At 42.5% G+C, this 27,931-nt stretch overlaps 1 protein-coding gene across 2 annotated transcripts in view; it reads right to left on the bottom strand.

Moving 5' to 3' along the window:
* snx7 (sorting nexin 7) overlaps positions 1 to 27,931 on the bottom strand; it is a 65,211-nt gene that overhangs the window by 17,233 nt on the left and 20,047 nt on the right. Inside the window, exon 8 of one of the 2 annotated variants that reach the window (XM_049565595.1) lies at positions 15,149 to 15,304. In XM_049565595.1, coding sequence (XP_049421552.1) covers positions 15,149 to 15,304 — 156 coding nt within the window. The remainder of the gene's footprint in view (positions 1 to 15,148; positions 15,305 to 27,931) is intronic. The other variant, XM_049565596.1, reaches the window with a different exon arrangement.

Here is a 27,931-nt window from a genome sequence, read left to right as displayed (position 1 = left end):
ACGCTACTTCTCATTATTCTGTGTCGTCCTCTGGCTCCTTGTAGCTTTATGTCTTATTGCTCCTCTTAAAGGGACAGTTCACCCCAAAATCAGATATATATTTATAGACTGGTGGCCGCACCTAACAGCTAATGGAGGTTGCACTGAGCTACATTATGGCCCAATCCCAATTCCCATCTTAACCCTCAGTCTCAAAAATCTACGCTCCCACGAAGTGCTAGTGCTGTCCCGATTCTCAGTGTGTTGAGTTAAGGGTGAAGATTAAGGGCTGTATATCCCTTACTTTTGAGATTTTCCAGCACCACACTTGGCGGTGAGTGTTACCCAGAATCCCTTGCAAATCATCGGCCGAGTCCAGCCGAAATCAGCCGAGTCCGTACGATTCATTCAAAGCAAGATGGCGGCGGAAAGCAGTAAAAAGAAGAGTTATAACTGTGAGTATTTTCCTTGCAAATATGAGTTTAAAAATTATGATTAGCATTGTAATATCTTAGTTAAATGTGATTTTATGGATTTTAGACCTCTTTGTAGCGTAAACACGAACACATTTTTTCGCTAACGATCGATAGTACCGTTAACGTTAGCCGTCACGGTGCACACAAGCCATAACGTTAGCTGTCGTTCAGTTAACGTTACAAATATCATTTTTCTCACTGGTAATGTTGTTAAGTTTTATCAATATACGTGAAATGTTTGCACCAACATTTTTTTAAGATGACCGGACAGTGTCATCTACTGTAGCCGCAGCTGCAGACGGCATGATTCGTATCGTTCATCTGTAACCTTCTTCTTCTACGATTACTGATGACGTAATGTACCTTCTTCTTCTTCTTTTGAATTGACAGACTGGACGGAGCTTTGGCGTATTGCTGCCCCCCACAGTCTGAAGACACATCTGCCTTTAAGGGGTGTCCCATTTCTAAGTCTCAAGATAGCCCTAACACTTGGTTGTTAAGGGCTAGTGAGATGGAGGGTTGAGCTTGAAAGTTAAGATTGAGGGTTAAGATAGGAATTGGGATTGGGCCTATGATGCGTTTGAGCTCTATTCATTAAAAACGAGTATTGGGTGAAGGAAATTTAAAACATTCTTGTGATGTGTTGAGTGAAACCTTGTAAAATGTAGTTTTTGGGGATAAGCTTGAATAAATTCAGCTGTTTGAAGAAAAAATTGGTTTATGTTTTCACAGCGATATAAAATAGATATAAGAGAGGGAATTATGATATACATGGTAAAAAGAGCTTTGACAGTTATTTTTTAAAATCTGTTCTCTCATGTGAGAGGTTATATTAAAGGTTGTTTCATAAATGTATGATTGACATTGACACTCAAATTCATTGTTTTCAATGCAGACTTGTCGGTGAAGATTCTCAGTCATCCAGGTCATGGTAATCATAAGTGCTATATCGTAGGCAACTGGACTTGCTTGCGTTTCTTGAAGACGAGTAAAAAAAGCCATCTACGTCAAGCTGGAACGACCATCGTTAACGACACTACTTATCCCCCACCTACAATCTTGGGATCCCTCCCCAGACGACTTCACACCCATTCACCCCTGGTCCCACCTGACCCTAACGACTCACATGGTGGCCAGGTGGGTCAACGACTCACATTGTGACCTTAACGACTCTGAAACTAGGAGCTCACGTGACCCCTCCAACTCTGCAAGGGTTGCCACCCACACAGGGTTTATAGCCTGCAACTTCGTACCAGTCATTTAGAACTGAAGAAGCTTCTTGGATGAGAGGCGAAACATCTTCAAGAGACGCAAACAAGTCCAGTTGCCTACGATATTAGCACTTACGATTTTCAATGTAGGCTAGCTGCCAAAATTAACACTGCTGTCCCTTTAAGTCTCCACCACCCCTCCTAACACTCCTCACCCACTCTGCCTTCTTTGTGCTCCTAATGTCTCCTTCTTCCCTCTCATTGCTATTTTCCTCGATCCGTCCAGCTGCCCTCATTCATCCTCCCTCTCTATTTCCCAGTTGTCCTCTACACTCCACCTAGGTGGTATTAAACCCTCCCAGGTGCAGGTGTCTTATTAGATCCTCACAGGCCGCCGTTCTGTGCTCCACTCCAATAAATCATTCACGGGCCCCGTGGCTAAGCTAGCCCACACCTGCACCTGAATAACAATATCAGCACATAGCAGGGAGCGATCTCATCCTTTGGGATCACTCTCAGCAGAGAGTCATTGTTTGTTCACTGTGTGCTGAGGAATGTCAGGCGGATAAAAGGGTTGAATGCGTTTAAATTCACCAAGACTGGTTTGCTGTGAGAGTTCAGTGGGTTCAGCTCTTTTCAAGACGTCTGCTAAATGAGAAGAAATCAATTTGGTGTGGTTATCAGCTGTTTTAATAAAGCAGTCTAAAGCCCCATTTGGACAGGAAGAACATTCTTAACTGAGGCGTGGGTGAGAGAATATTAACCATGCTCGTTGGTAACTAGACTCATACTTTTGGATGGCACCTGAAGGACACAGTCTTCATTTTCTTCAGCTCTCTACTTATTAATTGGGCTGTAAGAGGGTGGCCTATTACTGTAGGGCCCTCCTCAGACAACTGCTGCATTCCTGTAATTTCCCTGAGCCCCATGTTTTGGCCCATATTTGTTGTCATTTTGGTAAACTGGTGCAATTAAACAGCATTCCATGCATGCACAGACTGCTTTCACTGAATTACTCAGAAGCATGATGATTGGTCCCGAAAGGTTCTTGAGTTTCGAGCTGCATCTTTTTTTTTATGATTTCTAATCAGATTCATAGACGCTTATTTGCAACACACATTGAAGGTAACCTGAGAAATTGTCGCACTGAATATAAACACTTGTAAATGTGTGTCTGCGGTGGGTACTGCTGGATAACAGGGGGTCGCCGTTGCTGCTACGAGCCATCCGGTCCCCGTGTAACCAAAGTGAGAGATGTGTCCGCATACTCAGCACATAGTCAAACACAGTGGGTGTTGGCCTCAGCCAGGATTGTCCTTTGTCTCCCTCTCTCTTTGTGATATTCATGGATAGGATCTCAAGGTTCAGCTGAGGGGAGGACAGGGTCCAGTTTGGGGACGTCAGAATGGCATCCTTGAAAATTATCCGAATCCCTCAATATGTCATCATACCATGACCTCTAACATGCAATGTGCCGCCGAGTGTGAAGCGGTCAGGATAAAGACAGCATCTCCAAATCTGAAGCAATGGTTCTTTGACGGAAAATAGTGGATTACAGGTTACGGCCCCAGCTGAAGTATCTCAAGGTCTTGGTCACAAGTTAGGGTTAAAATGGAGCGTGAGATGGACTACCATTGTGGTGCAGCATCTGCAGTGATGCGGCTGCTGTACCAGACAGGACCAGGTAAGAGCATCCTGACTATATCTCATCTGGTCTGGGAACACCTCAGGATCCCCCAGAAGAAGCTGGAAAGCAGTACGGAGGAGAGGGATGTCCAGAGTACTTTGCTCAACCTGCTGCCCCCACGACCTTGTCCCAGGTAAGTGGATGAAGATGGATGGATGAACTCTCCCATAGGATATATATCACTGGAGCTAGATTGCAAATGAATAAGCAGGACCGTTTATGGCGATGTTGAATTCACAGGATTTTTGCAGCACAGTAACTCAGTGGTCAGCACAGTTGCATGTCAGACATATTCATACTGTGCAGATGAGATGTACTGTGTGTGCAGTCATATACACAGACCCCCGAGCATGGGCAGATGACACAATTAAAAGGTATGTGCACCCTTCTTTCTAAGCGGAAATGGAAAGCTTTAGCCCTGTGATGGACTGGTGACCTTAACCCCCTGACCCAAACAGACAGACTCCTGCCCCCTGTGACCCTGCATCAACACCATGAATGGACTTTTGATTTGTCAGGTATCCAATTAAGTGGATTAGTGACTGGCTAATATTTTATTTAAACATTTTCTCAATTGAATTTCCAGAAAATGTACCAACTTTTAATATACTGTGCACAAAATTTAGGATTTAAAACGACATATTTCGTGACAGAATGTTACATCCACACTGACAACCTCTAATGTGGCTTTTAAGGATTCTGTGTTTTTCACAGTGTTGTAGTCAAGATCAGCTAAACAGAGATTTAGTCATGACCTAGACTTAGGGCAAAACCGAGTCAAGACAGAGTCCAGGTTCCTAAGAAATGTATAGTGGAAATGTATACCCATCAGGTTATTAAAAGTCTTTGAATCTTTTTTCTTTTACACCCTACACAACTCAAACTAAGTATAAAATTGATTTAACTCAATAAAAGGACTTGCAGCTTTTCATATGCAAAACTTCTGAATACATTTGGAAACACCAGGTATTATCCAGATGGGATAAATCCTCAGAGGACCCACAAGTGTGCCAAAACACAGCAGGTATGTGGGGCTGTAATTAATACTGGGGGAAGGGGGCGGAAAATCCTACACACTCACGTGCTCCGGATGGGATTGAAATCACTGAACATGCTTTATTAAAAACATCCTACCAACCATACACAAATAAATCCTGTCCAAGTAGAGCTTGAAATTTGAAATCATGACAAGAAGTACTCACCAAAGATTTGGAAAAACAGCATCCATTTAGGTTGCTCACAATGGCATTATACCATAGTAATGGATTCTCTCACTGAAAATAGCTGAACTCTGCATCAAAGAAGAGTCTATTCAGTGCCTTAATCTGGTAAAACCCTGCTTTGAACAAGGTGTGAAAACATCCTCCATACGCTGATTTTATACTTCAGTAGAATGTGTTTCAACAAAAGCTTGGCTGAGCAGGCATTTCCTGTTTTAGCACGGCTCTGATTTACCTACATTCACACCAAATGCATGTCCAGTAGAACCAGAAGGCCTCAGGAGGTATGGCTTTCTTGCTTGGATCCAGGCCTTGGAGTCCACACACTCGAGTGTTGACTCGTTAAGGGTTGCATCGTGAGCAGCAGTTTCTTGGTTGAAATCTAAACTAGAATTACCGCCTGTGGTTGTATGACTCCGCCCACCAGTCCAGTGTCTCTGACAGTCTCAAACGTCTCAAGTCTCAAACAAATTCTTGAGTTATGACCAAAAACTTTGTATTTTGTGAGGGCACACTGACCTTTGACTATAAAAACTGAATCAGTTTATTCTTCAGTCCAAGTGAATGTGTCAAATTTAGAGAAATTCTCTCGAGGTGTTATTGTGATATGATGTTAACAAAAATGAGACAGACCAGGTCACAGTGACCTTTGACTGATTCCAAGTGAACGTTTGTGCCAAATTTGAAGAAATTCCCTTGAGGCGTTTTTGAGAAATCGTGTTCACAAGGATGTGACGGACGGACATATGTACATAAGGGCAGACGTATGTACAACCTTGTTACGTAAGGTCAGCGTATTTTTCTTTATCCAGTGAGCTCTTTAGCAGAAACGTTTCCTGATGGTTTGTGTCATTGGTTTGTGCTCTGTTCTTTCAACTCAACTAGCGTCATGACGGCCTTCAGGTTTCTTCTTTTGATTGCGATTACAGACTACCGGCGCCTGCTGGTGTGGAGCATGGACGTATGAAGAGAACGACGGAGAGCTGTTTACTCTCACACAAGCTCAGAACTTTGTGGTGCATTCATGTGCAACTTTTTAGCTGAGAAGCAGGTGACATGAGGTGACACAACAGTCTGCTTTGTCGCCGCTGGTTTTTTGATGTTGGTGTTTGTTATCTGGAGATTCCATTTACAATGAATGGCATTCTGCTGTGCCTTAAGAGTTTGAGTCCATGCGTGTGGGGGAGGGGGGTTAGGACCTAACCATCTAAACATTAGCTATCTAGCCTGCAAACTAACTTTAGCCGTGCACTTTTACCCATGGTGGGTGTTTGTTTAAAAAAAACCCTGTAAAACAAGCTGGAGTGCTCTGTGTGTCTAATATTTAATTTCACTCAGGCTTTACATAGACTTCATATAGCCTTTATAAAGGCATCGCCAAAGCAGGGAATGTTGCTTGCCTGTTACCATTAACTGCTGAGAGGTTATCACCTACACATGAATTATTGTAATAGAGTTTCTTTCTGTTCCCAGTGGCAGAGCAGTTCTCCTGGAGAGGCCACTGCTGCTTAATAAATGTCTTGTTAGCACTGTGTTCTCTACAAGTGAGTGGCTGAGCTGTGTCAAATTGATTTACTGACTTGGCAGTACAAACATCTAATAGTCTGAGTCATAGAACAGTCTCTGCGTCCACCTAGCCCCAAGTTTGTTTTGTTTGCATCAAAACAAACTTGTCTCTCAGAGCGGTTTCATCAGAATCCCAGGGCAGCTCTGCGGCTGTACAAAAATGGGTGATGGATTTTATCTGCCATCGATATACACTCTGTACTTTGTGTTTTTACTTTGTTGTTTTTTCTCTGTCTTTAAAGGCTGGATTGATTAACAGTCTGCGCTGGTTGGCAGAAACAAGGAGAGTGACAGACTTAGAGAGACGAGACTCTGGTTTCCAAGAAGCTGTCAGCTTATCAGGAATCATTGAGTATTGAATCTACTACACACACACACACACACACACACACACACACACACGGACATACACACAGAGGAACAAATGGCAAACAGGACCAGCACCAAGGCGCTCTGCCAATACAGCTGGCTACTGTGAGTTCAACCACACAACATATTTCATTAAGCATGCAACTGTGCACACAACGCAACCATAAACTGAAACAATTTCTTATCTCGTTTTGGCCATAAGGCGCATTTGCTGCTTTGGTTCAGTCTCAGTGCTCTCATCAACCTCGGTCCCTGCAGCAGCGGGCAGCTCTGATAAACCCACTGAGCACTACCTGCTCAGCAGCAAACAGCACACAGACACAGTTAGAGACCAGCTGGTCAACATACTGCAGCATTTAGCAGCTAAAGAGACAGATATTTCCCTCGGGAGTTGGTGGAGACCAAAAGCAGAGCTAAACCAGAGTGAATGTTGACACAAACACGACTTAGAATCCCAGCTGGACACCAACATCACTGGTCGCTGACATTTGGATGAATTTAGGTTGTGACATCGGGGGACCAAAAGTCAATGTCAGAATGACCAATACCACCATCAACTGATGTAGAATACTGATGACAGATTATGTTTATATGTTGTTAGATTGTAGTTGTGTTGTTCAGTAACAAATCAAACGTCTTCCAAACGTCTCACACCAACGTCATCTTGATGTAGAGTAACGGTGCTTAGTGGTGAAGTGCAGAGGACAAAACCCAACGTCTGCAAAATATCCACACAACATTAGATTCTAACCTCGTCGGCCATTTAAAATACCGTCAACCTGATTTTTATTCCAACCAAAATATGTCTGTCTGTCAGCCATAAGAGGCCAACGTCTTTCTTAAGTCACACTGACGTCCGGTGCCAGCTGGGATAACAGATAATCATGTTCTGTAACTACTAGTTGTTTAAATAGACAACTGTTTGCTCACACCTTCTCCAAAGCAACTCTATAAAGTATCATTTGGCTTTTTTGTTTATTTGCAGAAGACATTTTGAAATGCCACGGTATGAAAATCACATGTGCAAAGCCTAATTTATGGTAGGGGTAGGGTGCTCAACACATTGAACAGAAATCAAAAAGTCACGCGTCGATCTTAATTTATGCTTTGGCGATAGATTCCACGTCGTCTCAATGGTGAGACCTACTGCGTTTTCTACAGTCTGAGTTTATTTCTGAAGCGTTTAGTGAGGCGTAATCTGCACACAGAGCTTTTTAAGGGCCCGTGCACATGACGCGAAAATGTGAGGTCAGGTGCTGGGTGCTTCTCTTGTGCCAACTCTGTGCCAACTTTCAAGGGCACGGAGGCAGGTTGCATCTGAGGCCACTAAGCAACCATAACTTACAACATATCATAGCCTACTAACCAGAAATCCTGAGCACAGAGCTAATCTTCTCCCAGGGGTTGTTTTGTAACGCGTATTACGCCTGGAGTGTTGTCCAGGGGACAGATGTAAAGCTCTGGGGAGCACTGCACTAAAATAATTAGGTTTGGTTGGTTGTTCTTTGTGACATGCGCCTACAACCATCTATTGAAAGTAATACGCCGGCTATAGATAAGTACGGAAGCGTATTGCATTCACTTGACAAATTTTTTTTTTCCTGAACGAGGAGACAAGATACTTCAAAATCTCACGAGAAGCTCCCACCTGGCACCTGCAAGTGACTCCTGCTCATGGATGTATTTTGCGGGAATACACGGGATCAATAAGGGTAAGGCACGTAATTAGTTACACACAGGGAATGATAATCTAGCTATGTTTTCGACTGCATCCTCCTAGTGTAGGCCTATCGCTCAATGTAACAGGTTAGGTTAGTAACAGGTTGTAACAACGTTACCTGACAACTGAAATCATGCCCATACACGTTGTTAGCTGACAAACGTAACTAAAGTAATTACGTGCCTTACCCTTACTGATCCCGTAGTTGAAATTGTCTAGGACCAGGAGCATGGATGCAAAATACATCCATGAGCAGGAGTCACCATGGATGCAGGGGTCACTTGCAGGTGCCGGGTGGGAGCTTCTCGCGAGATTTTGAAGTATCTCGTCTCCTCATTCAGGAAAAAAAATTACCATGAAAAACAGAAAAAAATTACCACAAAAAAAGAAAAAAATATACTCAGAAAAACAGAAAAAACAGAAAAAACAGAAAAATAAATAAATTACTCTGAACAACTGAAAACATTACTCTGCAAAACAGGGCTTTTTTTATTTGTCAAGTGAATGCAATACGCTTCCGTAGATAAGTACCTCATACAGCCCCACTACAAAAATCCTGAGCTATCCCTTAAATCACAACTCAATGAATCAATGAATATAAACACTGTTGATTTCTTCCCGTGGAGCTGACATGAAAACTGTTTTGGTTCAGTAAATGTCTGCTGTCAGTGGACGAAGATGCTGAATGCAGGTTGGAGTCAGAGTGGATTGAAAACTACTATCTCCATTGCGATGTTGGCAACACTACCAAATCACATTACACAACAAAATATATTTTTGTCCAAGAATGAGCAAAACTCTCGAGGTGCGCAACATGATGAAAAGTGCAAAGCCAGACTTTTTAATCTGTCAAAAATATGTCATTTTTTGAGCAACACTCATCCAAAGTGTTGACTGCCCGACCATAAGTCAGGCTTACATGCTGGCTTAATATCCTACTGTGATCCAGTGTTAATGTTGGAACTAACAATCATGCAGCTGGTGTTTTTGGTGGATTGTTTAAGTCCGACTTTTTTATGATTCGCAGTTAAATACCCGGTCTCACTCCAACATCCTCGAAAACATAAAAGCCATCCTTTCTCGTCGGGATGATACGCGGGCAGATACCGTTATAATGGTGCCCAGTGGTGTCAGGGGGAAACACGGCGAGACAACAAAATAAGTTAAGGGGGCAAAAGTCTGAGTAGGGTGGAATCATCTTCCTGTTGTGGTCCGGGAGGCAGACACCATCTCCACATTTAAGACTAGACTTAAGACTTTCCTCTTTGATAATATAGTTAGGGCTGGCTCAGGCTCGTTTTGGACCAGCCCCTAGTTAGGCTGACTTAGGCCTAGTCTGCCGGAAAGACAAAAGACAAAAAATAAGTTCCAACCCTCCAAACTCCAAACGACAAATTGAGTGTTTATTGGGCTACAGCTCGGTGCACACTGCTTTAACATGTGGAGAAATCCAAAGCTTCTTCTGCTCAACTTCCACACAGACTGCAGCTCCGAGCACTGTTGTGGTTGAATGCTTTGAAATAGTTGTTCAGTTTATTTTCCATTATTATCATGATGTTATTCATCAAAATGGGGAACCATTCATGCAGCATTAATACACACAGATCTGTTCTTAACTTCCGAATGCTCAAACGAAGAACCTTAGAGAATCATTAATATTTCATTTTTGAAATATTCAGAGGTAAGAGCTAAATTTATGTGTGGTATAACTCATAAATATGCAGAGAGCAGCCTCATGTGTCTGCATTGTTGTGCACGTCCGTGGCCCGATCCACAGATCACACAAAAATCAATGTTTTTAAAGCTCAGTTTCTAACAAACAGTTTCACTGGCTGTGTTGAAATGATTCCACATGCAGACCCCGAGTGCCCTTTGGCTGCCTCTGCACACACGTTTAGCCGTACACACAGTCAAACATGTGCACACACACCAGTACTCATTTGTTGTGTTACATTTGCTTGCCGGGGGCCACTGTGCTTGGTGATGAGTGTTTTTGTCAGAATAGCTGCAGGGAGAGGCCAGGAGAGACAGCCCGCCCCTGCAGACAGAGACACCGGAGAGAACACCCGAATATGACAAGGATACACACACACACACACACACACACACTGTTATTATTAAGTCTACCCAAACACCAGTCTCTTCTGATGTGTTACCAGCATTACAAACTGTGTAACAAGAGGCTGACTGAATGAAAATACTGCTTTTTAAGAACACCGACAAATATTATTTTGGCCTCTCGTAGTTTTGAAGTAGATACAAAACATCCCTGTTTTACATGACATGGACATTTAAACACTCCAGCCATAGAGTTCCTCCCACAGACTGTATAAAAATAATGATGTCAGTCAGCCATTAGTTTGTGGACTCCCATTTTAAAGCCTTGAGTTTGGCATTTTGGCCGTCGCCATCTTGGATCTTTGAAGCCAGAAGTGACAACATCTGGACAAGAGGGTGAAGACAGCCCTAATGCTAGCTGCTAGCTAGGTTAGCATGGTGCATTTAAATCTATGGTTAGTTATGATAACGCTAATTTTCCTTATTTGTCACGATTAAAACTAAATGTACTTAGCAGAAAAATTTTCGACTCCTTCGAGGGTCTTTTGATACAACTAAATGTTGAACAAGACTTTAGGGCAACCAAAATGTTACAATTAACATTCATGAACTGAGAATAGACTGACACAGTGACAGCTAGGGCTACACTCTACCTTCTTATCTAACCAAGTTTCGGCACGCAACATTCGGGACCTACTTGTCACTGAAAGCAGCCACACCCTGAGTTATGTGTAATTTTAAGCCTCAATAAAATGTCAGTTACATAAAAATGCACCCCCTGTACAGTTGTCAAGAATGTTGACATTAGCTTTAGAGACCAAAACCAATTTTTGTACCAGGGTGAAAACATGTTTCTGCTGTAAAGTTGTGTATTTGAACACGGGGGTCTATGGGGGTTGACTGGTTTCTGAAGCCAGTCTCAAGTGGCCATTTGAGTAACTGCAGTCTTTGACACTTTTGTGTTGGCTTAACTTTTTAGCCCTGGAGGTATCCGCTGTTAGCTGGGGTTTAGGTCAGATCACCGTGCAGGCCAGTTAACCTCCTCCACAGCAAACTGGGAAAACGGTTTCTTTATGATGGCTCACAGTTGTTGAAAACACTGGTTCCCAACTTGTGGGACGTGGTCCAAAATTGGGTCACATGTGTGGACCAGTTGGGAACTACTGGTCTACACCAAACCGACATCAAAGAACTAGTGGCGACGAAAGCCAACTGTTGCATCGTCTACGTCGCCTCACGTCGCCCTGTGTCAGTTGCATTTGAACACACTACACGGACTACATCCGACGGCCAAGTAGCACGTACGTTCTGCGCCTGCGTGAGAGAGAGCGGAGTGAGAGAGTGGTACATCCTGTCAGCCGAGGGGTTTCCTATCTGTGCAGCCGAGCACCACAGCACCTCCACGGACTATTACATGACAATGACTAAATTCACATCTCATAATTAGTGTTTGTTTTCTTGTCCTGAACGTTTTTGGGTTTTGGACTGTTGGTTGGACAAAAGAAGACATTTAAACACTTTGGGCTCTGGCAAACTGTGACACATTAACACTTCTAATTAGTGTTTTTGATAATCAGCAGACTTTTAAAGGCCTCAAACAGCTTCCACAGGAAAATCAGTATCAGAGCTGACAACTCTTTCAAGACTCAAGTTTGAGGAGGAATAAATGCAAAGCACCACTACCCTCTGCTGGCAGAGCTCCAGCCTCCAGGACCAAAATACATAACCTGAACAGCCAATCAGAGTGATCTCTCTCACCGACAAGCTCCGCCGCCGATTCAACATGCTCAATCGGCCGAAAAAAACGCAGACGCCGAAGTGCTGACGGTGCGGGACACACCGCAAAAACTAGGGCGACAGAAGCTCACTGACGGCCCGACTTTGGTCGACGGCCGACCATCGGCTTGGAGTGTCAGGGCCTTAAAATGTCACTGGCTGGAACACTAATGTTTCCCCTCTTAGAATGACAGAACTCACACCAAACCAAGAAAAACAGACCTGACTTTTGCAATTCAGTTTCACAAATTCAGCTTGTTAAGTCGGTTGTTCAAGTTCAAAGTGTTCATCTTAAATTTTGGTGTCTGTAGTCGTTTAAATCGATTAAATATTCCAGCAACAATGACTAAATTCACATCTCATAATTAGTGTTTGTTTTCTTGTCCTGAACGTTTTTGGGTTTTGGACTGTTGGTTGGACAAAAGAAGACATTTAAACACTTTGGGCTCTGGCAAACTGTGACACATTAACACTTCTAATTAGTGTTTTTGATAATCAGCAGACTTTTAAAGGCCTCAAACAGCTTCCACAGGAAAATCAGTATCAGAGCTGACAACTCTTTCAAGACTCAAGTTTGAGGAGGAATAAATGCAAAGCACCACTACCCTCTGCTGGCAGAGCTCCAGCCTCCAGGACCAAAATACATCCAAGGCAAGCCGAAGCATATTTCTGTCTTCACTGCATGCTTAGACTACAGCATGACTAACAAAACCTATAAGAGAGTAAATGATTGTTACCGTAACAGCTTCATCGTCTCATCCTCCTCCTGCTGTGATGCTCTCTCCTTCCAACCACCTCTATTGTTCTTTTATAACGTCTAATTCCTCGCCGGCTCTGCTGGGCTTCCTGCTCATTCATCTGGATATAGGATTGTCTCCTCTAATGTTTTTCTGTGTTTCACTCTCCTACTCGCGACTATCAATATCTCCATTCTCTTCTCTCGGGTTAAATCCATCTGAAAACACATGAAACCAGCTAGGTTTCTGTTCCATCATTTTGTGCTGAGCACTCACAGTGCTAGATGACAGCGTTCAGACCAAAAGACTAATAACAGAGAAATATAGTAAATTACATCCAGGCGGAGTTGAACTGCAGAGGCTTCTTTACCAGTTCAACAGCCATGCCAGTACTCTGCATTCACCTTTAGCCGGCAGCCCTTGCACACAAAAATGGGTTTAGTTAATTGAGCCATTTAACAAACAAATTACTAATTTGGTGAGTTAGTGGAAACATTTCCTTACTCACAGCCAATGGAGCAAGTGTCTGTCCTCATATTTCTGCCAGCAGCTGAAGCACATATTCTGTCAGGAGGCCGAGGGATCTCAGTGGTCAACCAAAATGTAAAACTACTTTTTCTAACTAGCCCAAACTTTCAGTGTTGTTACCACAGGCTGTGCACAGAGCACTGCTGCTTTTCCTTCAGCACACACCAGCATAACACACTATCAAAGCCCACAGTTGTTTTTTCCTTCACTGAGCAAAAACAGGTTAGAAATGTATGCGTGGTTACATATATGCTGAATAACTGAGAAAATTTTACTGAGCTTTATCACATTTTATATTTAGGGATGGGCGATGTGGCCCTAAAATGATATCACAATATTTCAGGGTATTTTTGCGCTAACTATATTCTTGATATTATGTAATTTTACATGCTAACCTATTTTCTGTTCTTGACAGAATTTCCCTCAACTACTGGAGGATATCTGTAGAAAAACGTCAAAAATGTGCTTTGACAGAAACATTGCACTTGAACGAAACAAATGTTATTTGGTAGCTGTGGGAGGAACACACAAATACAGACTCAGGTGGACGGTTAAACATTGAGAGAGTGCATGAAGTCAGATTTCTTTTGGTGATTATAAATGAGAAAATCAGCTGGAAATCACATCAACATGTACAAATAAACTGTTAAGAAGCATTTCAGTTTTAAACAAAGCGAAGCAGGTTCTGGACCACAAATCACTACACATCCTCTACTGTTCACCAGTCTTACCATATTTAAATAACAGTGCACAGGTTTGGGGCAACAATTACAAAAGTTCACTAAATTCACTGTCTATTCTCCAAAAAAGAGCAATAGGGATAATTCATAACGCTGGGATATCCAGATCACACCAACTCATTATTCTTACAGTCAAAGTTACTAAACATTTCTGATCTTGTGGATTTCCAACTGCACAAATAATTTTAAAGCAAGAAATAACCTACGACCTGGAAATATTAAAAAACTGTTCAGTGACCGAGACCGATAATTTAAGGGGGGGTTATTTAATTTCAGAACTCATAGTGTGACTTGATTTTTAGGCGTTAAAGAAAGGGAGTCGAGATGTACACCAACTTAAAGCCTTTATTCTTTAGCCCCAATGACAGTCATCTCAGTTTTGTCTTTGTTTAGTCGGAAGATATTCTGGCACATCCACTCGTTCATTTGCTCAATGCACAGATTGGAGTCAATAAGAGCACAGTCACTTGTTGACAGAGCTATGTGTAGCTGAGTATCATCTGCATAGCTGTGGTAAGCGATATTGTTCTTATGCGTAATTCAGCCGAGTAGGAGCATAAGGTTGGTCGGTCTTTGTTTCACTGTTATAATCATTACAAAGCAAAAGCAGCATGTGTATACATTCAGTAGGCTATATCTTCAGTAGCTAGCTAGCTAACCCTACACTTTTCAGGGTTTGATTTTGGTTTTGGAACAGGGAAGAAACGTATATCTTTCTCCAACCTCTCCAGGTAACGAGTATCATTAATACACGACGTAATTACAACGTAACTCAATAAATCCATTTAACTTAATGTCACCTAAACGTACTGTCGACTGAAATTATTCAATCAGCCCTACCTGTAGCTCGCAGTCTTCTCACACTGATACTGATGTCAATCTCTGTCCTGCTACCATTCACACAAACTGTCTCCAAATGAAGTCCATCTGAATAGCTATTGTATGCTAAATCAATAGACTGCTGGCTTTATGAACCCTTGTGTACTCTCAACTATTTATTCTAAGTTTTAGAGCAGAATTTTAATGTTGTGTGGTGATTCCATCTATAAAGCATTTTCTGTGGTCTGAATCTTGAGCTCACCTTCTCGTAGTACAACACGTTCTTCTCAGCAGTGGATAGAAAGGCTGATTTGAGGTCAGTTCTCATGCTGCTCTGCCAGCGGGACCAGTCTCCCTTCAAGGCGTTGTTGGCCTGCTCCACACGATCCGCCAGAGCGTCCACCTCATCCTGCAGCTGCTGGTCAAACACACAAACAAAGACTGAACACTTCCAGAGAGCAAACATCACTGTCTGACAAATACATCATCTGTTCAGTTAAATAAATGTGGCTGTCAGTATATCAGCATTAACATTGATAGTGCTTTTATCAGGGAGGGAAGATCGTTATTGAAAGTCAAATATAAGTCTAGTTTTGGTCAGAAAGTCATGACTCGGCCTCAAGTTAAAGGGGAACTAATCGATGTGATTGCAAACGCTGGGGAGTACAGCTGTGACAAAATCAGTGCACAGCCTACAGTGTCTCCACAGAGGGCTGTGTGAAGTCTTGAGCTGCAACTAACAATTATTTTCATCACTGATTAATCTGCTGATTATCTTCTAGATCAATCAATTAATGGTTTGGTCTATAAAACGTCAGATAATGGTGAAAAATGTCCATCACAGTTTGTCAAAGTCTGAGAAGATGTCTTTAAATATCTTGTTTTGTCATTTTATAAACAAAGATATTCAGTTTAAAATGACTTATAACAGAGCAAAGCAGGACATCTTTATATTTAAGAGCCAAAACAGCATTTTCTGACATTTTTGCATGAAATTTTACTTTAACAATTAATCAATTCTTAAAATAGCTGGCCATTATTTTTCCTTCAATTGATTAATTGTTGCAGCTCTAATGAAGTCTGATACATGTCCTCAGGCAATGTCACTTGAGTCAATGTTGATTGGATTTGAAGACTTTAAGTTGGAAAGAAATAAAAACCTGGAGGTGTTGAGTTAGAAAAAAGTGAGCTTTCCAGACCTCTGTGGCCTGCTGCTCATCTCTGCTGCAGACTAGAGGCTCAAAGCTTTTTTTGCCACTACTAGTACAACACAGCCAACTTTCAGACAGATGGTGTGTTTCATTTGCACTGGGAAGTTGAAATTACTGAGCTCCCAGTTGAAAATTTCAAATGAAACTCCCCCTAAAGGGAAATTTCCTACTCGGAAAGTCGGAGGACTCTCACACACCCCAGCCTCAAAATACAATATCACTGCTCCATGCATCAAGAGTAGTGAAAGCTGTAGTAATATTCTGTTCATTCACAGTCATAGACACAGTACTGTCTGACTTCTATCTGTGGACATGTTGCTACGATGTTTATATGTGAAAAATACAGTGTAATGTGTTGTTAGTCTACTGATACAGAGTGCTGCAAGGATGAAGTTTGTAGGCCGATTCGGAAGTTAGCCCTGCTCTGGCTCCCTCTTGAAAAACCTTGCAGGATTTGTACATTGGATTTTAGATTCTTGCAGAAAATAAGCTCAAGACAATCTTCACATGATGACAACCGACACATAAAACCTTAAATATTCAAGAGTTGGGTTTTTACTGATGTATTTCATGACATAGAAAAAAACCACAGAGCATATTTCATATTTCAAAAAATCCATAACAAAAAACAACAAACAAAACACTGACTTCGAGGCGAGAGAAACCCTAAACTGCTAACTCATTTTGGGGTTTCTGGGACTAATTCCTGGGCCACTCCAGTGCCAACAATGACGACCCTGGCTAGAGCTGGGTATTCTTGTGGCTGAGTGGTTAATGTCACGTTCAGACTACACAATTTTTTTGTGTAACAACCGTCACTGTGTTGGACTAGGTGATTATAGAATCTGAAATTCTGGCCAGGACTTGGCAAGGGGCCATGACAGACTGCCCGCTGGTCCCCGACTAATCATAGCTTGCTTTAATCACGACCTTTGTTGGGAAGGAGGTGCTACCGGCTGACTTCAGGGACATGAATGTGAACAGATAATGGCGCCTGAAGCGGAATGTGTTAAGAAACCTTTAAAATAAAAGAAGAAACACAACGATGATCTTCCATGAGTTCCACCTAGCAGCTCCATCATCATTCCTCTTTCGTTTTGCCGTGTTAATAGCGCGCTCTGTGGTCCTGTTGGCCAACATCAGGATGCACATTGTTGAATATGTCATAAAAAAATTCTACTGCACTAGTCTCTTTGCTGGGATGTCATGAGGCATCCCAGATGTGGCATCAATTGTCATCTACCGTAACACACCACAGGTCCTTCTGGGATCGTCACAAAGCTCAAGGATCTGGGATTAAACACCACACTGTGCATGTGGATCCTTGATTTCCTGACAGGCAGACCCCGGGTAATGAGAGTGGGTGGAAACACCTCTTCCATCTTTCATCCTTAACACTGGAGCACCCCAAGGCTGTGTTTTGAGCTACCTGCTGTACTCCCTGTACACACACAACAATCAAGTTTGGCTGTGGTGGGCCTGATCTAGGGCTGCAACTAACGATTATTTTCACTGTCAACTAATCTGTCAATTATTTCTTCGATTAGTCGACTAATCATTTCATCGAAAAATGTGTTAAAATGTTGAAAAATGTCGGTCTGTCTCTCCCAAACCCCAAAATGATGTCATCTAATGTCTTGTTTCGTACTCACGCCAAAGAGTTTTAGTTCTCCGTCATGGGAGAGTGTGTAAAGCTGCCAATATCTGAACGTAAGAAGCTGCAATAAGAGTATTTTGGGTACTTTTATAGTACTTTTCTATGAAAAATGACTCAAACTGATTAGTCGACTACTAAAATAGTCACCGATTACTTTAATAGTCGATTAGTCATCGATTAGTCGATTAATCGTGGCAGCCCTAGCCTGATCACGGATAACAATAAACAGGTCAACCTGAAAGAAGCAGAGGACCTGACCAGCTGGTGTCAGGACAGCATTGTACTCCTGACTGTCAGCAGAACTAAGGAGATAATCTTGGACTTTGGGAAGAAGCAGCCAAGCCCTTCCCTTAACATCAACGAGTCCTCCGTGGAGAGGGTGGATGGCTAGGGCCTGACCTGGACGCGGAATACTGAGTCAGTGGTGAGAAAAGCAAGGCAGAGAATGTTTGACCTTAGTCGCCGATAGAAATTCTAGGTATCCCCTCAAATACTGAGGAATTTCTACTCCTGCACCACTGAGAGCGTCTTGACGGGGAACATCACTGCCTGGTGCAGAAACAGCACCGAACAGGACTGCAAGGCTCTGCAAAGTGTGGTTCATTCAGCTGAACATAGGCGCTGCTCTAACCTGCATAAAGGATGTTCACACAAGGTAAAGATAAGGCAGGAGTATTACTAAAGATCCCAAATAACTGCCTTTTCTCCTGCTGAGGACACAGCCCGATATTTAATTTCAATTTTTTAATTATTTCAGCATTTATTTATTACTTATTTATTTATTTATGTTGTTAAGCTGACTTCACATTAAGCCTTTAGCAAGGTTGCTGAGCCAGCCTTTTGTTCTGATAGGAGTGCTAAATTTGACAAATAAATCCAGACAAAGTGAGAGCAAATGGTAAATATTTAATGTGTTTGTGGACCAGTGCCACACACCACAGCATTTAGAGCCTGAGATCGGTTGTTATGCCTGTTCCTAAATGGGCCTCAGAACAACACAAAGCCCACACTATGATACAAATACTGTAAAACTATGAATGAAAAGTACCAGATAATTCATGACCACACAAGTTTGGATCAAACGACTGCATGGAAAGTAAAAGCTGTCATTTTAGGCAATGCTGCCAAAAGAAGAGTGAATATTGGACTTACAGTTATTAAGCCGATACAAATACAAGTCAACATGAATGCTAACGTTGCTATTTGTCTGCTGGAGGTAGAAATATGCAACTGTTTGCTAACACATTCAAATAAGGTGATATTATGTCAATAGCCCCTTTCACACTGCCTCTTCAAGATGGGAATTTAACGCTGATATGCCACCACATCATCCTGTATAAAAGGTATAATTGTGGCTTGGGGGGAAGAGTTGGCACTGGAAAAAGTAACAGTTCTGTATAAGGAGATTTATAAAGAAGGTGGTAGCAGTTGGCAGCTAACTCAAAGAAGAACAACAGGGGCTGAAAATGTCCAAAAATTAGGGAAAACAATGAGGTCCAGCAGCTCCTTACCCTCCGACCAGAAGATGAGATCAGCTGCCATCTAACAGGGACAGTAAATGATTGTTGACATGTGATGCCATTGTTATTGTTTAACTAGAATTACTGCACTGCAGTTGTACGCCTCTGAGCACCTCTTACCCCCACTTTACACATACTCCGTCTGCACCACGCAGTGCAGTGTGTAGCAGCTACGCTCCCAGTCTAGTGAATAGATTCACTTCCACAGCGAGTACAGCGCAGCGTCTCTAGAGCGTCCCAGAAGTGCCACGGCGCTCCGCTTCGTCGGAGATACGCGCCAGGTCTGTTTTTCAGCGACTGTGGGTCCATCACACGTCAAGCCGCGAAGCTCAGATCGCACCAAACCAGAAACAGAACGCACACAGCATCTGGTAAATTTCAAAATACAACACAATGCACGGACTAGACTGTAAATTCTCATTTTTTTAAAAATCATGTTGCATCCTGTCGCACAATTTGTCAGTCAGTGCGAGGGTCCGAGGAAAGGTGGACGAGGAGTAACTCACAGTTGAAGTGGAAAACCATAGTGTTTTGTATGACACCACACATCCTTTCTACAAGGATACAAACTGAAAGGAGAAGACCTGGTGTGAAACTGCAGGAGTTTTGGGAGTGAATGGTGCTTTTTATCATGTCATTTCGCAGTTTCCATGTGTGAGCTTGCAGCGCTTCAGAAACGGATCCAGGAGGCGAGGGTACACGCCGTCAGTTGCTCCAGATCCACGGCACTGCGGCGCAGACGGAGCATGTGGAAATTGGGGGTTTCAGTTTCAATCCATGTCAGTGAAAACATTGACGCTTCACACACAGAAGAGCTATACAATCAGCACAGTTTCAGGATTAGCGTCGCCAATTCAGTATCTGCCCAAATGTCTCCCCTTCTGTTTGCGCCAAATTTCAAGAAAGACTCTTGAAGCACTAAACAAATATCGTGTTCACAAGGATGGGACGTACATGAAATGCCTCGGCCACAGCTATCGTCGGTGTGGAAGCATAAAAAGTGCTGCTGATGTGTATGTTCTATGTCCCACTACAGGCCAAAGCTGTTTCATGTCATGCTGTTATGCTTCTGTGATACTGGTGTGCAAAATCTTATACCAGAACATTTTTGCATTTTTACACAGAACATCATTTGGTTCTGTGTAAAAATGCAAAAGCAGCATAAGGAAGGACTTCACAGCCGCCCTGTACGGCGACCTCTGATTAAAAAGAGCCAGTGATGTGAATACAGCTTGTTCCACCATTTTATAAAGACTATTTCAGTTACTGTGTTTTATCTTCCTCTATGCATTACGTGACAACACTGCAGCTGAATAAGAAGAGGAAGTTGGGGAGTCAGTGGACATTGTTGTAATGGCTCATAAGTTAGTGGCCTCTAAACCATTAGAGCAGCATTGGATATCCATTAGAGAATTACTGGAGACACTAAACAAACAGCCACTGCATCAAACTGCCTTCACTGACTAATGAGTTAGTTTCATCATAAAAAGTGAGTTAATAATACATCAGACTCATGTAGGGGGGGTTAGCTGGGTGAAGAGGTGAGGGCCTTTCTGGTGTGGTTTGGTAGTGAGCTCCACAGAGAGGGGGCAGTGACTATGGGAAACGCCCAGTTATTCTTATGTATTAGGTTACACCTGCTGTTAAGCTGCTTTCACACCACCTGCTGAAACTCGCCACCTAATATCATTATGTTGAATTTCAGTTCAGGCTGGAAGATATGGCTTGAAAATAAAATGGATTTATTTAATTTAATGCATTTATTTTTAGGCTGTTTCACATAATATATTTATGATGAAGTTGAAAATTGAAAATAAAGTATTGTTTCAATGAAGTTAAAGTACTGTTATAATAAGACTGAATAAAGTACTGGAAGAAACACGGACGCAAGTCTCATGCTTAAAAAAAACGGCGTGCAGTTATTACATGATGTTCACAATACAGTCATTTTACACATGAAACAAGCTGCGATACATCAGGTATGTTTGATACATCACCCACCCATAACTTCAGCATAAATACGCGAAACAGTAAAGTTAAGCTGAGACTGAATGAAGACCCTGAAGTCCACATCAGATCACCTGTCGACACAGAGCAGATAATCTGATGCTGCTGGATTCACTGAGCCTGAGCAGGATTAGCTGTCTGACATTTAGACTGCATTTACTCAAGTTCAATCAACAATGCCTTCCTAACACGGGCTTATCCATAACACACACACACACCCACACACACATACATACACAGTGGAGATCTCAGTGGCCTGCTTGTTACTGCAGTGATATTGATCCAGCCGTCTTGTTGGGGCTATGAATAGCGTATAACATCTGGGTGTGTGTGGGTGTATGTGGGTGGGTGTACACTTTACTTTTCTCGCCTACCAAAGTGTCCAGTTGTAACTGAGGAGAGCTGTGAGCTGTGCAGCAGTGTGTGCAGTGTAGTAACTGTACTATGCCTTCAGTAAACATTAAATCACTCTGTGAACGTGAAAGTAACGCAGTGTCGCCTCTATAAAGCAAACATGGGAGAAGAATTTATCATGAATTCCAATAAAAGATACTGAGCTCAGCTGTATGGAGAGTTTACTGCTGGAGGAGTCTTTGTAGATTTGTTTTTATTATACCTGACCAGAAGTCTCAGCACTCAGGTTATTCCCAGGCTCTCAGGAAGCCGAGCACTAGCAGTCCTTTAGGCCTGTCCAAAAGTAAACTCTTCTTGATATCCCACAGACCTCTGGGTTATTTAACAGCATGTTCTTACAGGTAGTAACTAGTGATGGCCAAATGAAGCCTCATGAAGCATTTTCTTTATTTTCTGAGCCCACTAGATGGCGCTCATGGTTTAAAGAGAGAGGCTCAAAGAATGGCAATTCAGTGTGCTTTCAACCTTTTGTTGAGTAAGTGCTTCATGAGGCTTCATTTGGCCATCACTAGTAGTAACTATCAGCAACAGCCAGATCACTGGTGCACGCCAGTTACAATCAACCTGGTCTCACACCAAAGTTGTCAAAAACTGGCACTTGGTTGGCAACTTGGTCAAACACCAACAAAACAGCCGTCCTTCCCTGTCAGCATGATACGTAGCTAGTCACGATTATTGTTTAATGACGCCCGGAGGCATCAGGGAGAGGACAGCAATGAAAGTTAAAACAGGATTTATACTTCTGCATCAAATCAATGCCATACCTACAGCATGCCGTTACCACGTCAGGTTACACCATAACCTGACGTGCACCTCCCCAGAAATTTAACTACACGTTGTGGCGACGCAGACTTCCCGTCTATTTCTGTAAGCTGAAACCATTTCCCTCAGTGGAAACAAAGTCTTTATTTACTTTTATTTCAAGTAAGAGGAGGAAATCTCCGCTAGTTGCTAGGCTAAACTATACAACATAAAATGCCATATGGTTGTGGTAATGACGTTAGCATGTTGGATTTGTTTGAAAAACTTGTCTAGACAGTTGTTTTTTTCAGTGAACCTTTTGAGTTGTAATGGAGCTCTAGTTTGTTACCAGGGCTGAAAATGAACACCCGCCAAGTGGCAGATGCGGGTAGATTTTCCATTTGGCGACTAAATCTCGGAAGGCTACCCGCCACACTGACGGGTAAATGTTTGAACCAAAACAGTCATGTAATAAATTATATAATAGCTATTTGACAGTGGCTAATAGCAGACCGGCGCTCTGTTTGTTGTGTGTCGCACTTAAATTGCTCCCTGCTGCATCAAGGTACCTGTACGCCTACTTAGAGGACGCACACGCATGTAGGCATATTGCGCGCCTAGATCCATGATGTGCTGTTAGTAGCAAGCTATCACTGCAGGCGTCACGTGGTGACATTTACCAGCTGTAAGTAAACCACCAACAAAACGAAAAAAACACAGACGAGGACAAAGCGGAAGCTGTAATGTTACAGAAAAAAAGAAAGTTTTGTGAGAAATGGAGGTTCGGCGATAACAGCGTTTCAAGAGGCTGGCTACACTACGATGCTGAGGGTGCAGTAATGAGCTGTAATGTATGTCGGCAATATGCTAAAGAAAAAACTGTAACAACTGGTTTGTCATTGGTAACAATACGATGAAGCTGGAGAACATCCATGACCATGAACGCAGCAAGTGTCAAAGTACAATGTTTGAAGTACAAAGTGCAAATGGAATTTTGAGCTCAAAACTTTATAATATTCAACTAATTTTCCTTCAAATTTCACTCTGGCCTCTCCCTTAAGCTTGTATTTAACATAATACTTTATTATATCAATTAAAAAGTACTGAAACAAATGTATGTGACAGAAAAAGGCACTTCATTATTCTGGCTGGTAAAAAATATGCTTGGCCGGTGGATTTTTTCATCTACCAGTCGCCTTGGCTGGTGAGCCAAAATGTTAATTTTCAGCCCTGTTTGGTACGTTACCTTTGTTAAATGTTGCTGTCGTCCCTGGTTTCATATGTGTCGAGGAAATCTTCGCTAGCTGCTAGGCTAATTTATACAATGCAAAATGCCATAGGCTTGTGCTAATAACATTAGCATGTTGTACTTGTGGGGAAAATGTGTCCAACAAGGTGTAAAAAAGTCTGTAAGATTAGGTGATATCATTCAATTTTTAGCACATACAAATTTGTTTGTCCATGAAAACCATGATGCACATCAGCACTCAGGCTGAGACCTTAAATGAAACATGCCTCGACTTTTTCATTCTTTGGTTTCACTGTTGCTGCCACTGAAGGTTCTGTGACTAAGCTGCCACTTGGGAAGGGAAGTAAGTGGATAATTTGTCAGGTAGAAGTACCCAAAATATAGATAAAATACATCCTCTTAAAATGTGTTTTACTGAAAAGACTGACCCCAAAAACTTAGGAAAAGACACCAAATAATTTGGAAAGGTGGGCATAGACCCTCCAATATCAACATCATTTCACCCAGACCATGCAACTGTAAAATGTTGATTTGCTTTTGACCTTGAAAAAAAGAATGTTCCACTACATCCATGAAGGTAAACTTATAACATATGATACGGGAGGGTATTCGAACCCTTAAAAAAACTATGAAACACTACTATGAGTTGGACTGATTAACACCACTACAAAAGTGCACACACAGAAGTATTCTAACTCTTTAAACATACTCAACCTCATGCTGAGAGATGTTAACTAAACGAGCTCACTCCATAATAGTGCAACATGCTTTGGTGAAACCCTCCTGGCTCCTCACTGTGTGCTGCTACATTAGAGCGACACCGCCCCCTCCTGGCTGCGTCATGGAAACACATTCAGTCTGCCTCTGGAAATGTTGACTCACCAAAAGCTCAGTATTCTACTTCCAATAAAGGTCAGGTAAATGTTAACAGAAGGGAGAGTTTGATTCTGTGTTGTTTGTAGTTCAGAGAGATTCTCATCTCAGATTGGTCAGTACAGTTTGGACTTACAGCTCATACCTGACGTTTCTGGACGAGTCTTTCTGTCTCTTCCAGCCTGTACTCCAGATCTGATAGCATAAAGCACTGACAGCAGCGTTCTAAAGACACATAGCTGCACAGTGATGATGACAAAAGACGTCACGTGTTTAGTTTCAGGCAGCTCGGTCATGGAATGTGCCTTCCAGTTATCACTGAATAGAAAGACCAGCTCTGCACCGCTGCAGCCCTTCAGCCGAGCAGGCCTTTCAGACCACATCTAAAAATACAAGTCCATTCAGCTATTTGTTGGTCGCGTCAGAAAACATATGATGCGGATCACATGAGAGGGAAAGAATTCAGATCTAAAGGCCTGCTAGCAGCCTCTGTGATGTTACCTACCCAACCCACCAAACCCAATGTACAGAAGCACAGTCTCAAAATAAAGAGAGCGTTCCCCCCCCCTCACTGCTAAAAGGGAAAAATGAGTCAGTCTTATGTTCACACATGAACACTGAAACAGTTTTTCTTGCTGTGATCATTCCTCCTGTTTATACTGGCTGTGAAGGGATCCCTTCCTAAAGTGCTTCTCATGGAAGTGATGGGGAACAAAATCCACAGTACATCTACAAATGTGTTCAAAAGTTTACAACCTGCGCTTAACCCTGACTTCAATATGGGGTCTGAGCGACCAAGATATTTATCTTCACACTCAGTGCGTTTACATGCAGCTCGAGGAAATCGAATTATTGGCTTAGTCCTGCTGAAACCGGACTTTTAAATGCATGTAAACAGCTTAATCTGACTGGAGTCGGACTCGGCGTTCTGCGCATGTACCACTTTTTCTTTTGCGGGCTTGATGACGTCTCAGCAGTGCAGTAACTCCCAGAAAAACAAACAAACACCGCGGTGGCTGAGAAGAAGATGCACTTCTGGACGGACGAGGAAACTACATTCAAGCTCCGACAGCTAAAGGAGCTAAACATTTTGAAGCTTATGGACGGTAGGAAAACCCGAAACACTGATTTGTTTTAAAAAGTTTCTGAAACTTCTGAAAGAACCCGAACTAGTTCAATACGCACTATATTAAAAAGGACACAGCGTTGCATATCGAGGCGGAGTCAGACGTACTCTTCTGCATGTAAACTCAGACAACACAAGAGGTCCGACTTGACTGATTAGCCGAGCTATGAGCTTAGCTCGACTACTGCGTGCATGTAAACGTCCTAACTGATAAACTGTATGTTTTTTTGAAAATACACACTCATTCCGACTTCAGAAACTTTGGGACAGGGGAAACAAGAGGCTGGGAAAGTTGTGAAATTCTCAATAATCACCTGGAACATTCCACAGGTAATCAGATTTAATGTATCATGAGTGGGTCTGAAAGGGGCATCCTCAAAAGGCTCTGCCCCTCACCAGCAAGGACGGCGTGAAGCTCACCACTTTGTGAAAAACTGCGTGGGTGAACAGTCCAACAGTTTAATAACCAAGTTTTCCAATGCACAGCTGCAAGGAATTTGGGGATTCCACCGTCTACAATCCATAATATCATCAATAGATCCAGAGAATCTGGAGAAATATCTGCACGTAAGGAGTGAGACTGAAATCCATCACTGAATGACCTTTGACCTCTCAGACTCTCAGGTCTGACCAGTCCATCATGGACGTCCTGTCCTCCGGGACCATCCAGACTGTTACCAGCTCAAAGCTCAAAGCCAGCATCTGTGATGGCATAGAGGTGCATCATGGGTATCTTCACATCTGTGAAGGCTCCATGAATGCTGAAAGGTACACACAGGTTTTGGAGCAACATATGCTGCCATCCAGACGACGTCTTTTTCAGGGACGTCCCGTCTTATTCCAGCGAGACAATGAGACACATTGTGACGTGTCCCAGCAGCGTGTCTCCATAGTGACAGAGTGCTCCAAAATCCAATCAGTTGTTGAGTCCAGAGGATGTTTGAGCCAAATTTAGGCGTTCTTGAGATCTCACCTTCACAAGAACAGGATGAACGGACATACAACTTGCACACATAATACCTGCAGGCAAGGCTATTGCTATGTGAAGGCATAAAAAATAAATAAATATATATATATAATTTTTAAAGATGGCTCCTCATTACTGAAAATCTTGCCTGACGCTCATCATGATTTGATTCTGTTTCTACGCAATCATACACAACTAAGGTTCAGGATGCTCCAAGTTTGAGCGATCTGCATGAAACTGGGTGAACATAATCTAGGGAGCAATATCTAAAGTTCCCTCTTGGCAAAAGTTGGAAAACTTCCTAAAACTGAGCTTCTATAAGGCAATGAATATTGCGGAGGGCGTGGCTCATCACATAAAGGTGTAGAACATCTCAAGGGTTTCACCCATCACCACGCAACTTTGTAGGCATATGAGCACACATAATCTGAGGGGACCCCTCCATTATTGAGCCCATCAAACAAAATGGGGGCGCTAGAGAGCTCATTTCTTATCTAGGCCTAACCGCCATATGGATTTTTACTAAACTTGGTAGATATGTAGAACAGGACGCCTCAAGGTGACTGGAGAAATTTAACTCTAATTGGCAACTGGGTGGCGCTATAACAACAGAAAAATGCTTCAAAATGGCTAAAATGTGACTGATCGCTGTGGCTCCCCCTGTGGACCAATGTTGGTGTTGTTTCTAATGTTTGGTATGACTAAGTCATGGTATGGTATGCTGTACATAATCACGGAAACTGTCAGTGTGTCATTCTGTCAGTCAGTCATTCTGTCTGTCCCACGTTTTTCTACTCACTGACGTGGTCAATCTATGTGAAACTGCACATAGGCATTGAGGACTGGCATAGGTAGAAGGTGACAAAGCTACCAATGACTATGGACTAGTTGTGTAAACTTTTCCTTTTTTTACACATAAATGTCCTCAGAAACCTTCAGGTTTACTGGCTGATCTTTCCTGTCAATACAGTAACAGTAGTACATCCTGCTGAGCTGGGACACGGATCAACTACAAAGGAGTCTATGGGTCAAAAGATTCATGAAGACGACCTCAGAAATACAGTTTTTTTTATCTGCTAACACAGGTGGCCTTCCTGATTCCTCAAATGACAACGTCTTGCAAATCAACATTTTTTACCACATAACTGATAAATGAATGAAGTCATATAAAAGCTGAATGGAAGCCGGTGTGTTTCCTGGGCTCTCATTCAGCCCAGCGTGTGGCCGCAGCGTTTCTTTGACAGAAAGCTCCGTTGGAAACCGTAACAAAGGAACTATTT

The sequence above is a fragment of the Epinephelus fuscoguttatus genome, linkage group LG21 (assembly GCF_011397635.1).
Source record: "Epinephelus fuscoguttatus linkage group LG21, E.fuscoguttatus.final_Chr_v1".
Lineage (NCBI taxonomy): Eukaryota > Metazoa > Chordata > Actinopteri > Perciformes > Serranidae > Epinephelus > Epinephelus fuscoguttatus.
This window is presented reverse-complemented; position numbering and strand designations above follow the sequence as displayed.